The 13764-nt window shown below is 41.3% G+C and overlaps 1 protein-coding gene across 1 annotated transcript in view; it reads right to left on the reverse strand.

The window, feature by feature from the left end:
- The window catches only part of mcm3ap (minichromosome maintenance complex component 3 associated protein), a 64574-nt gene that overhangs the window by 23921 nt on the left and 26889 nt on the right, over positions 1–13764 (reverse strand). Inside the window, exons 9-14 of the mRNA XM_080198514.1 lie at positions 12245–12407; positions 9968–10128; positions 7117–7355; positions 5917–5970; positions 4242–4411; positions 3431–3543 (exon numbers count right to left, since the gene is read on the reverse strand). Coding sequence (XP_080054640.1) covers positions 3431–3543; positions 4242–4411; positions 5917–5970; positions 7117–7355; positions 9968–10128; positions 12245–12407 — 900 coding nt within the window. The remainder of the gene's footprint in view (positions 1–3430; positions 3544–4241; positions 4412–5916; positions 5971–7116; positions 7356–9967; positions 10129–12244; positions 12408–13764) is intronic.

Genomic DNA, 13764 nt, shown 5'->3' on the forward strand with positions numbered 1-13764 from the left:
AGATCCCCTATTTTGTAAGCAACATGTGACCATCTAATTTTTCTTACCAAAACTTGACATATATTTGTTTCAATAACTTTTTTGGTGTTCCTCGAGGTAATTAATGCTGATCCAGGAGAATAAAGTTTGTTTCGCACATCCATGTCAATATCAACTATTGCAGGGTTAGCTAATAAATGATTTGACACAAAAGGAGGCTCGCTCTACTGAGCCAAGAACCCAAATCATTTCTCCCACACAGATCATCCTATGGTACTGCTAATTAAAGACAGTTCTACAACAGCAGTTGCATGCAAGGCTGCTCCAATTATTTCACAGTAAGTCTCACAACACCAGGTTGAAGTCCAACAGGTTTATTTGGTAGCAAAAGCCACTAGCTTTCGAAGCGCTGCTTCTTCATCAGGTAGGCGGATTTCAGTTCACAAATGGGGCATATAAAGACCCAAACTCAATTTACAAAATGATGGTTGGAATGCGTGTCTCGACAGGTAATCAAGTATTAAAAGGTACAGAGAATGTGAGTGGAGAGAGGATTAAGCACAGGTTAAAGAGATGTATATTGTCTCCAGCCAGGACAGGTAGTGAGATTTTGCAAGCCCAGGCAAGTCGTGTCTTCAGTCTCTGCTCAGCGATTCTGCATTGTCGTGTGTCGTGAAGGCTGCCTTGGAGAACGCTTACCTGAAGATCAGAGGCCAAATGCCCATGACCGCTGAAGTGTTCCCCAACAGGAAGAGAACAGTCTTGCCTGGTGATTGTTGAGTGGTGTTCATTCATCCATTGTCGTAGCGTCTGCGTGGTCTCCCCAATGTACCATGCCTCGTGACATCCTTTCCTGCATTCTACCTGATATGCAGCCTACACGACAGTGCAGAATCGCTGAGCAGAGACTGATAGCCAAGTTCCGCACGTGAGGACAGCCACAACTGGGATCTTGGGTTCATGTCACACTATCTGTAAGACTTCTTATTGTGTTTACCGCAGCCCAATGCCAGCACTTCCACATCAACAGCTATTTCAGACAGGACCTTTGAATCCAGGAAAAATGTGACACCACTGTCACTACAGCTTCACGGACATTAAAAGTTGGCCAGCTTTGAGGCTGTAGCACTGTAGCATTCTCCTTGCTCGTCCCAGTCAATGTGATATCTCAGTCTGCAATGCTTGAAGAGTTCCTAATGCTATCTGCCAGCCAGCAAACAGCATATTGCTGTTGGGGGATTTGAAGGAGCAGTCTCCCTCCCATGTGAATTTCTCCTCATTCTTTGGTGTCCATCTACAAAGCACATTCCAAGTGGGAGGAACTGCCAACTCATTTCTTTCCACTTGAAGGTATAACACACTGCTAACCAATGTTTCACCCCTTGTTGTATTTTGTATTGGCCTTCAATTAAGTGAGCATTACCTTTAAATTCTCTGCAAGACCCTGCCATCTTAAAGCGGCCTGAAACTTAGAAAGAACAGTGAAGAAGGTTATCTAGGATTGCAACAGGACCTTGATCAACTGGGCCAGTGGGCTGACAAATAGCAGATGGAGTTTAATTTAGATAAATGAGAGATGATGCATTTTGGTCGATGAACCAGGGCAGGACTTACTCAGTTAACGGTAGGGCGTTGGGGAAAGTTATAGAACAAAGAAATCTAAGGATACAGGTTCATAGCTCCTTGAAAGTGGGGTCATAAGTGGACAGACTGGTGAAGAAAGCATTCAGCACGCTTGGTTTCATTGGTCAGAATATTGACTACAGGAGTCTTGGGATGTCTTGTTGAAGTTGTACTGTGTACAATTCTGGTTACCCTATTATAGAAAGGATATTATTAAACTAGAAAGAGTGCAGAAAAGATTTACTAGAATGCTACCGGGACTTGATGGTTTGAGTTACAAGGAGAGGCTGGATAGACTGGGACATTTTCTTCTGCAGCGCAGGAGGCTCAGGGGTGATCTTATAGGGGTCTGTAAAATAATAAGTGGCATAATCAGCTAGATAGTCAATATCTTTTTCCAAAGATAGGGGAGTCTGAAACTAGAGGGCATAGGTTTAAGGTGAGAAGGGAGAGATACAAAAAGGTTCAGAGGGGCAATTTTTTCACACAGAGGATGGTGAGTGTCTGGAACGAGCTGCCAGAGATAGTACTAGAGGCGGGTACAATTTTGTCTTTTAAAAGGCATTTAGACAGTTACATGGGTAAGATGGATATAGAGGAATATGGGTCAATGCGCGCAACTGGGGTTAGCTTATGGATTAAAAAAGGGGGCAGCATGGACAAGTTGGTCCGTAGGGCCTGTTTCAATGCTGTAAATCTCTGATTCTATTACACTGCTGCAAATTTTTAAACATAAATGTTTTATGCCACAAAACAGACCAGACATTTAAAACATCTTTCTTCATGGAATTTTTATAATTTAAAAAAGTTATTCGCAGACTGGAACTCTCAAGTTACTTAAAAGGGTCTATTATTTTTGGACAACCCGAGTATTTTATCACCTCAAACCCAATACTGAACAGTGCAATACAATGTAAAATTTCCAGTAATATCAAATTTGGATGACGGGTAAACAGTGGGGATGATATCAAACAACTGCAACAGGATATAGATAAGTTAGTAGAATGGGAAGACAAGTGGCAGATGGAATTTAACACAGACAAGTTTAAGTGGCATGTGCATTTTGGCAGAAGGGATTGGGAAAGATAATACAGATTCAATGGCACAGTTCTGAAGACTGTAAGAGCAGAGGGACCTGGGGGTTCATGGGCATAGATCTTTGAAGGTGGCAGCACAAAGAGGACAATTCACAGGACACATGGGATCATGAGCTTCATAAATCAACATATTCAATACACATCATGCTGAACCTATACGAAGCTTTGGTTAGGCCACAACTGGTCTAATTCTGGTCACCTCATTTAAGGAAGAATATAAGGGTCCTTGAGAGGGAACAGAGGAAGTTTACTTGAATTGGTCCAGGGATGTGGACATTTAGCAACAGGATTAAGTTGAAGAAGCTGGGGTTGTTCTCTTTGGAGCAAAAGGAGATTGAGGGAAGATTTGATAATTCCAGTTTTGGTTAAGGTAGCCAAGGAAAAACTGCTCCCATTAGCTGATGGTACAAGGACAAAGGGGTCACAGGTTTAAAGTCTTGGCCAAAAGATGCAAGACAAATGGAAATGACCTATAACTTGCTGTCCTCAAAGGAGGTAGAAACAGATGATCAACGATTTCAAAAGGAAACTGGATGGACACTTGGAGGAAATAGACTTTCAGGGCTGCAGGGAGGGAGTTGAGTGATGGCACTGATTGGACTACTCCATGGAGAATTAACTTAGGCTCATGGGCCAAATGGCCTCCTTCTGAGCCATAAATAACCATGTAAATGACTCTCTAAATCCCTTACCAGTGACAAGTCCTTAGCCTGAAACAGCCATTTTTTTACCTGATGGCTTCAGCAGCATAAGCTGCCCCTGCTTTTGCCAGCTCTTTGCACTCCACACAGAGAACATCCTTCACCATATCATTAACCAGGTCTTTGACCACTTCAACGATCATCTGAAATACAGAAACAGGAATTAGCAGCACGATCATCCTGAAACAAGATTGAGCACCCATCAATTAATTTTCCCCCTTAATTTTAAAATTAACATTTCCTGCCTAATTTTTAAGGTTTTTTTTATCTCCCTCATTTTCTTTTTGGTTTTTTCGCTTTGTACACCTGAGGAAAAGTATACAAACACAATCTTATCCACTGCTTAACCTCATCATCAGATGAAAACATTCCACTGTAAAATTCTGTAGCATTGAATTACTATTAATTTTTTATTTTCCAATTTTCTTCTCTGCCTTAATTCACAATCGTAAAGAAACGCTCAGATGAATCAGAGACACTCACTACAGGGGATACACATCAACATGCCTAATAACAATGAGACATCACTCAAAGTACATAAGGCAAAACCTAGTACATATATCTCTATGTATACATTCTTAGTTTCAGACTGAACTGCTTGTGCTGCCACTGAGCTAGGATCAGATGTCATGGCTCAAATCCCACCCCAACATATTTTCTAGGCTGACATTTCTGTGCTGTAGTAAGAGGGAGCGACGTTATAGAATGTGCTGTCAATCAAAGGACATTTAAACAGAGGGGAGACAATTTGTTATTAGTTAGTCACATCAGGAGCAGTGAAGGTGAAGTAAATTCAAGAAAAAATTGCTAACAACGCACTTCTGATGTGGCTAGGTTATACCTTTTCAGAGTAGACTGGCTGAGGCTTAGGTGGAGGCGCAGAGGGCACGGGAGGAGCAATAGGCAGCAGAGCCACAGGAGGAGCAGTAACCTGAAGCAATGGCAATGGTTGACACAGCCGTTCGACAGGAGGCATTTCTTGAACTGATGGCTGGTCTTCCAGCAGTTCAGCTACAAACAAACAGGATACAATAGTAAAACACAAGTGAAAAAAACTACATCAGAACATTGAAAGAGTCAAGGTGATAAAATTAATGGAAAATTACATTTAAAATAGCTAGCAATGTCCACCCAGAGAATGATTTTTATACAAGCCATTTCAGATGTTTGAAATCTGAAATAAACACAGAAAATACAGGCAACACTCAAAACATTCGGCAGCAAAAGGTCACAGACATAATAACATTAATACTCTCTACAAATGCTGACCGAGTATTTCCAACATTTTCTACTTTTATTGCTTTTTTTGATTCATTGCAACACACAATTATCACATTCTGAAAGTGGAGTTCCCACGTTGTCACAAAGACTGCTTTTCGACAACAGGAGCAATATTTAAATAGAGATGACAGAGGCTTACCTACTGCTTGAAGTGCCAGCAAAAGTCTCTCATTGCCTCTTTCAGGGAAGACTCACCAAAATAAGTGACACACCCTGGACAGCTGTGGACCATCCATGGGATCAAGGAACCCCAGGCAGATGCTCCACTCGCAGAGCTGCCGGCCAATCACAAAGACGCTGGTCCTATTTCAGTCCAGATGCAACCCATCCGCCTTGTACAAGTCCCACTGTCCCCAAAAACAGTCCCTCTTGCATCATCTCTCCAGACACACACAATTCTGGACTAACCTCCTGTTTCTGTACTCAATAGAACATAGCAGCGGAAATAATCTAGAGGTTACTACCTTCTGGGTCCTGTTTTTTAACCTACTTTCTAGCTCCCTAAATTGCAGGGCTTCATCTCTTTTTCTATCAGTATCATTGATCCCGATATTTACTACGATCTCTGTTGGTTTGCCCTCCCCGTTCAGAATACCTTCATTCTGCAGGGAGTGAAAATCGAGCTAATGTTTTGAGTCTGGATGACCCTTTGTCAGAGCAAACAAACGTGACTTATAAAGAGAGTGCTTTATATGTGGAATTTAACCTACATCCTAAGAATGAGGACAGCCACACAAAGGTAATGTAAACTCGTCCTTATACATTTAAACTTACATACACAAGTTAATTTTATCTGGATAATAAGATGCTTACAACCAGGTGGAGGTTAACTGGGAACACTGCAACACCAAATCCCTTATGCCTTATATATCAAAACAATAACATTTCAGGCACCAGATGGTGCACTGGATTCATCACATGCCTTTCAGCTCAGAGTCTCAGATTACAGATCCAGGTCAGATAGGTGAAGTGCCTGCTTTATGGAATGGTGAAAGAGGCAACACAGGTATAGTGGGTAACATCCATCTCACTACAATGAGGATACATCATTTGGACAATATAGAAAGAGCTTCACCATGAACTAGGATTGGCACAAAGTACTGCATTCCTCAGCCTGATAAATACAAAACTTTCACTCCAAAATATTACAAGAGCATGATATTCCTTTATTTTAAGTATTTGCTTAATGCAGTATTACTGCATATAAAATTATTGAACAGAAATTCATTACTTACCAGCACAGGTTGTAACAGGATGAATTTCAACATTTCTTGCTTCATCTTGACCACCTAAAGTCAAAACAAAATGCACAAAATGTTGTGGGCTATGTTGTATTTCGTGTCAAACAAATAGCGACACAATAACTTAAAATAGCTTTCCTTAACTCTCGAACATTGTATTCAGCCCAAATTGCTGAAATTAAAATATTTTCATTGCTAGACAGCTGCACGAAAATTTTTAAAATTTCAATTCAGTTCCAAGAAGATGAACACAAAAACTATTTTGAATGAGGAATGATAGAAAGCAAAGAAGGAATAGAAAAAGAGAAAGATGAAAGATAGAGAAAAAGATGAGAGATGGGGTGGGGAGAAGAGAAAAGGGAAAAAAAAGAAAAAAATTAAAAATTTAAGAAAAAGGAAAAACAAGCATTTATATTACACACTTCACAAATGCAGGTATCCCCAAAGCATCTTAGTTAATTATTTCCAAAGTGGTGTCACAGGTGCAGCAGCCAATTTGTACACAGCAAACTCCCACAAACAGCAAAGTGGTAACCATCAGATCATCTGCTCTCAGTAATGTGGTTTGATAAATAAACATTGACCAGACACTAGGAATAATTCCCTGGTTAATCCTTAAAGTGTCAGAGGATTTCTTATATCCAACTGAGAAGGCAGGTGGGACCTCAGTTTACCATTTCATCTGACAGGCATTGCAAGATGGCTGGTATACAATATAGAAAAATGTTGCATCGCTACAGTACTCTGAGACTGACATATTGTTACACAAAGTTATATTATGGACATAACCAACGGTGCAACTGGAAGCACTTGACAGCAAAATTGCATGGAGATCCCCACCATTGAAATCTGTCACAAAGCTCTCTTAAACACTGGCAGTGGTGAATCTTTCTACTCCGTAATGTCTGTAGGAAGGGTTTTTTTTTACAGATAAATACTTGTCACATGAAGATCAGAATCAATAAGCAAGGATTTGGACATTCCAATGTTAGCTCTCCATAGCTCTCTTCTCATTTCTGGTCTACAATGAGCTTGAATTGGCTGTATGTTATATTTTAAAAGACGTGGCGGAACAAAAACCTTGGGTTTTAACACCTCAATTACCTTCAAAGGTCTTTCCTTGATCAGAAGAAATGAATCTTACATACCCAAAAGAAGTAATATGACAATTTCCCTTGACAGGTTTATACACACCTTCTACACTCACGACGACTGGTTTCTGATTGGTGCTATCTGGTTCACGATTCTCTCCAACATATCGTCCTTGACTGTCAAAACTCAAAACAGGGATGTGTGGTGTAAACGGTGGTAGAGGTCCTCCATTCACTACTTCTCCAAGCAGCACAGTTCGTTTCTGATCAATAAATGGAGACTTCTTGGGCAACAGTGGATAGTCTGGATCGGTTAACGTCAATCGGTTCAACTCAACACACCTGCAACGTATTAAATATCATAATTATACAGGGTAGGTCACTTCTCGCTGATTATCTAAAATGTTGTGGACTGTCTTAGCTGTTATGGTGGAATTTGTCACAGCAGTCAAAATGTGAACAGAGTTTTCAGAGCAGATTGAGAGATTTGGATTGGCCTGAAGCCCTCTCAGTGAGATGGAACTCTGAAATTTTTTTTTCAGTTTTGCAATTATGGCATTAACCCAGGCATGGAAAAATCTGAAGGAACAAGTGTGTAATTGTAATAATATCATTAGCATAGCAGAGGTATGAGTTCCAAGTGTCATAAGAACATAAGAAATAGGAGCAGGAGTAGGCCATCCAGCCCTTCGAGCCTGCCCCGCCATTCAATAAGATCATGGCTGATCTGTCGCTGCTCAGTTCCACTTTCCCGTCCTCTCCCTATAACCCTTAATCCCCTCTCCTATCAAAAACCCATCAACCCGCGTCTTAAAAATATTTAGCGAGGCAGCCTCCACCACTTCAACGGGCAGAGAATTCCAGAGATTCACCACCCTTTGAGTGAAGAAGTTCCTCCTCAACTCCGTTCTAAACCGCCCCCCTTTTATCTTGAGGCTGTGCCCCCTAGTCCTACTGTCTTTTTTGAGCGGGAAGAGTCTTTCCACCTCTATCCTATCCATCCCATTCATCATCTTATACGTCTCAATGAGATCTCCCCTCATTCTTCTAAACTCTAACGAGTACAAGCCTAGTTTATTCAGCCTCTCCTCATAGCTCAACCCCCTCAACTCCGGTATCAGCCTAGTAAACCTCCTCTGCACTCCCTCCAAGGCCAAAATATCTTTGCGCAGGTGCGGCGCCCAAAACTGCACACAGTACTCCAGCTGCGGCCTCACCAATGCCCTATACAGCTGCAGCAAGACCTCCCTACTTTTATATTCAATCCCCTTCGCTATGAAGGCCAACATCTCATTTACCTTCCTGACCACCTGCTGCACCTGCAAGCTGGGTTTTTGCGACTCATGCACAAGGACCCCGAGGTCCCTCTGCACCGTCGCCTGCTGCAGTTTTTCGCCACGTAAGTAATAGTCCTTCCTACCATTCTTCCTACCAAAGTGGACCACCTCACACTTGCCAACATTAAATTCCATTTGCCATTTCCTGGCCCATTCGCCCAGCCTATCTAGATCCTTCTGTAGACTCTCCACACCCTCCGCACAATTTGCCGTTCCCCCAATCTTGGTGTCATCAGCAAATTTCGACACTCTACACTCGGTTCCCTCCTCCAGATCATCTATATAAATGGTAAAAAGCTGAGGCCCCAGCACCGACCCCTGGGGCACTCCACTAGTCACCATTTGCCAATCCGAATAGCACCCATTGACCCCAACTCTCTGCCTCCTATTTGACAACCAATCCTCTATCCACGCTAACACCCTACCCCCAACTCCATGTCCCTCGACCTTCTGCAATAACCTCTTGTGAGGCACTTTGTCAAACGCCTTCTGAAAATCTAGAAAGACCACATCCACCGGCTCTCCTCTATCCACCGCCCTAGACACACCCTCATAGGACTCCAGTAAATTTGTCAGACACGACTTCCCTTTAATGAAACCGTGCTGCGTCTGCTCTATCAAGCAATTCCCTTCAAGATGCCTCGCAATTTCCTCCTTAATGACAGATTCTAACATTTCTTCACTTGTGGCTGTGATTCAGCAACAATCTGAAGCAGATCTTTTAAGGAACTGTCGTGAGGAAGTTAGGTTAGGGCGTGTCATGAAAACAACTGGGGAGAATTGTTAGAGAGCAAGAATTCAAACTACTCCAGACTTTCACAAACAGACAGGTAATATCCAGTCTGTTAATTAATGGAATTAAAATGTCAAAAAATCCCAATAATCTGACAATACAGTTCTATCTTTAGTCATCTAAGGACTTGAAAGAGAAATTTATGAGTTATGAGCATAAAGCAGACAAAGAGCCAAAAGTGAGAGAGAGAGACAGACACTGGGAGGTTCCAAGGGAGCAAGAGGTAAGACTGCCATATCAGTGCTCAAGCAAGAGGCGTAATAAATGCAGAGTAGGAGGAGAAGGTGCTCCTGAAACCTGATCCAGTAACATAAAGGATTAATAGCTATTACGCTAACATATTTCAGTGATGTCAGACCACATTATTGGGACTCAGAGAGGGGTGGTTCTGGAAGGAGTCACGTGTTCATTTATTCCTGTATATAGCTGTACGTAGTTAATAAATGGTTGACAGTTCCTGGAGGCCTGGTTTCCTGTAGTCTGTATTAAACACGTCCTGGGACCATTTATGATCATACTTCAGTGCCATGTTTAGCTACAGCAATATAGGATTTTAAGGATGGAAGGGCTAGATGGAGATGAAGTGATGAGCCTTGGGGAAATCAAGGATCGTTTTGACAGCTCAGCAAACATCCGATCTCAGTTTGAGTTCCCAACATGAAGGAGATCACACTGACAGCAGCCAACAGTATAAACAATTAGGAAGCAACAAAATAACAGGTAAAGGACGTATTACAGTTATAAAATAGGTCTCAAGAAGAGAAGCTTGCAAGGAAGATGATGAAAAGCGCACCTTAAACACCCAAGCTCTTTCTGATACTTACCCATCACTCAAAGTCAGACAGTAGTGCTTCGCAAATTCTTCAGCCTCTTCATAGTCTTTAAACAGCAACATTCTCACAAGAGTGTCCATTGGGAACATTGTGGATCGCTGAGAACTCACTGTGTGAGCAAAATTCAAAATCTTCAGAGCCTCACGACGTACCTGAAACAAACATTTGAAACAATATCTCCCAGTATCTTTCACCTGCCTGATCCAGAAAGTTCAAATGATACAGAGGAGGAGATTAGAGGATAGGTCCTACTGCTTGACAAAAATTAGTTAACAAGCTGTATTGGGTTTTAAAATATACTATCCCCATGCGGCATGTTCACAGGAATATGGGAACAGGAGTAACCCATTCATCTGTGCCACCATTCAATTAGGTCATGGCTGCTCTGAATCTGAACTCAACCTTCAGCCTTTGTTTTGAAATCGACAACAGTCTTGTCTAACAGAGCTAACAATCTCACTGATTGGCCTTGCATAGGTTAAGGTCAAACGGTATCACTGTCGACGACCAAGATAGTTTTCAGCTTTGCACTCAGTATTAGCATAAAGCACATCCAAAGATATCACAAAACAGACAACAAAAATCAGCAACTCACTGCAGCTCTAAAGCAACTCTGTAGGCTAAAAGCAAATTAAACTGGCATCGTGACTCAGGATCCAACTTAAAAGTGAACTGAAGCAGAATGCAATTCAAATCAAGTGGGTCATGGCATTCAATTAATGTTACTTAAATCTAGAATCTGTGCAAAGCAAAACTTTCACATTCAGTTATAGTATAAAGTACTATAGGCACAATTTACTGTGTCTGAAGAACATACGTTTTTAAGAGAGATTGCCATCTTCAGTGTAAAACATGATTTTTTTTTTCTATTGTCACTCCAGCCACCCTCGTTACTTGAAGATTTACAATCAAGTCCCCAAAGCGCAGTTTTATGAATGGATTGATAATAATTAGGAAGCATGTCATGCCCTCACAGCTGGCAAGAGGAGGGAACAATTTTATCTCTGGACTATAATTTAGGAATCAAATGCTGAATGAATAGGATCCTAACCAGTGTTTTGGTTGAAAATTCAAGAACAGAACAGAAAATATGTAATGCAGTGAATCAGAGCACTGTGCGCAGCAGTCAGTGACCATGCAGAGACAAGAACATTATCATTTTAATTATACAAAGACATGCATAAAAAGATTACACGTCGCGGCAGAACTAATGGGACAAATTCAATTTTCCAGATAAATGGCTAACTTTCACCAAAAGTCATCAGAAAGGTAATCATCTATCTTTTTTGATGGATCAGCTGTTTAAGTAACTCAGTTCCTGAATCACCGCCCAGGAAAGATTGGAGAAAAAAATCTGTAACAAGGACACAGCACTGGGACAGCATGGTGGCACTGCTCGGGAGGAAACTAGCACAGCTGTCTCACAGCACCTAGCACGGCTGTCTCAGTGCCAGGGACCCAGGTTTGATTCCTGGCCTTGGGTCACTGTGCAGAGTTTGCATGTTCTCCCTGTGTCTGCGTGGGTTTCCTCCAGGTGCTCCAGTTTCCTCCCACAGTCCAAAAATGTGAAGGTTAGTGGACTGGCCAAGCTAAATTGCCCCTTAGTGTCAGGGGAACTAGCTAGGGTAAATGCATGAGTTATGGGGATAGGGCCTGGATGAGACTGTGGTCGGTGCAGACTCAACAGGCCAAATGGCCTCCTTCTACACTGTAGGGATTTTACAATTCGACTCTGACAACAATAGGGCACATCACAATTGTCTTTTGACCCTTTTGGTTATGGATAGGAAAAATAAGAAAACTAAAATAACTCATTTTTTCTTTCTGATCATTATCCAGTTGCAGAGCGTCCGAATGATGGGTGACCATAGCAGCAGCCATAAATGAGAGGTCCTTGTGATTAAACAGCATGGCAACAATAATCATTTAGGCTCTCAGATAAACAAATGGCAGCAGCAATAGAGACATGCTAACAAACGTGAAATCCAAATAAGTCAGCATCTTCAGAAGAGGAGAACAAATGTGGAGAAAACAAAATTGGAAAGTAGAATAACAATAGTGGTGAAATGGGTAAAATCCAAGTCTTGCTACAAATCTCACAGTTAATTAAATAAGCGGAAAGAAATCCACAAAAAATCATAGCCAGCCTCCAAACTAGTAACTCGCACAAAATTACCCGCAATTCCCTGCTTTCATAAAGGATGGTCACCAGTAGGCTGTGATTCCTAAGTAAATGCTTTTCTTAGCTCATCAAGTGATTGGCCATACCTGTTTGAAATAACGATGCAGTATGCAAGCATTAAGATACGAAGCTGCCCTGACCAGCTTGAAAAACCTCACAAAGTTGTTGTTGTTCAGAGCAGCGAAGGCCTGGACTGCCAACTTCACCTCTGAGGAATTCCGGACAATTGGACGGAGCTGCTGAACTTCCCTATAAGACAGTACAGAGCATGAAAACAGTAAATCGTGCAATTTTAAAATGCAAGAACACTCAGCCAACAGCGCTCAGAGGAAAAGGAGGCTGCCATCAATAACAACCTCTCTCTCTCTCTGCCCCATTACAATGCTGATTTTTCTTTTTAAAATGAAAATGATTGTCAAAGAAGGAGCATCCCCATATTTAATGGTACGGGAAGAGAGATCTAGGGTTTATATACATAAATCTTTGAATATGGCAGGACAAGTTAACAAAGCTGTTATTTCTCATCCATGACACGAAGATGAGCTTCCAATCACAGCTCTACAAGCTCACCAACCCTGATCCAAGCTCCCATCTATAGCCTCTTCCAGCCTAGTAGCCTTTGAGATTGCCAAGCTCCTCTATTTCTGACACAGATTTTTGTTACTCTACGATTAGCAGCCATGCCTTCAGTTGATTTTGTCCTAAGATCTGGAATTCTCTTTTCACTTTTTCACCTCTCTCTCCTCCTTTCAGATTTCCTTAAAACGTGCGTCTTCGGCCAACCTTTTTGTCATCTTTCCTAATCTCCTTACTTTGCTTGATGTCAAATTCTGACTAATAACAATTAAGCATTTTGGGATGTTTTGCAGTGTTAAAGGTTCTTTATAAATCTAGATTGTAGTTATTATTGTTGCAAGAAGACATAGGGGTTCCTGACTTTACAAATAGAGGCAGCTTTATAAAACACTAATGGTTAGCCCTCAAGTCTTCAGCTAGATTGCATTCAATTCTGGACATCACGCTTTAGGAAGAATGTCAAGACCTTTGAGATAGTGCAAAGGAGACTGATCCAAATAATATTACTAAGGATGAGAGTATTCAGTTATATGGAGAGACTCATAAGGTTGGGGTTGCTTCCTAAGGGCAGGATAAGTTAAGGGGCTATTTGATTGAGGTATTCAAAATAGATGCTTCTGACTGTCTCTCTACTTGTTCTATTTCCATTGGTAAGAAGGTCATTAACAAGAAAACAGATGAGTTTTTTTAATGTTTTAAAACACTCTAAAGGTGGTTACAAGCTGATTCAATAGTATCTTTCGGAAGGCATTAGATAGGAAATACTTCAAAGACTATGGAAAATGTGTGGGAGTGGGACTGGGACTAATTGAATAACTCTTTCAAAGAACCAGCATAATAGGCCAAATGTCCTTCTATGATTTTATGAAATGCTGCATGAAATCAATTGCTGAAATGGTTAAATTGAAGCCGTAACATCTTCACCCAGTGAACCAGCCCACTGTTGCAGCTCCGAGTAGTAAATACACAATATCTAAAGATCATGGAAATAAACAGCGTAGAAGGTGTTTACCCCATCTAGCTCAATCTT

This window comes from Carcharhinus amblyrhynchos, chromosome 11 (genome assembly GCF_965287045.1).
Source record: "Carcharhinus amblyrhynchos chromosome 11, sCarAmb.v2.hapA, whole genome shotgun sequence".
NCBI classification, from domain to species: Eukaryota; Metazoa; Chordata; class Chondrichthyes; order Carcharhiniformes; family Carcharhinidae; genus Carcharhinus; species Carcharhinus amblyrhynchos.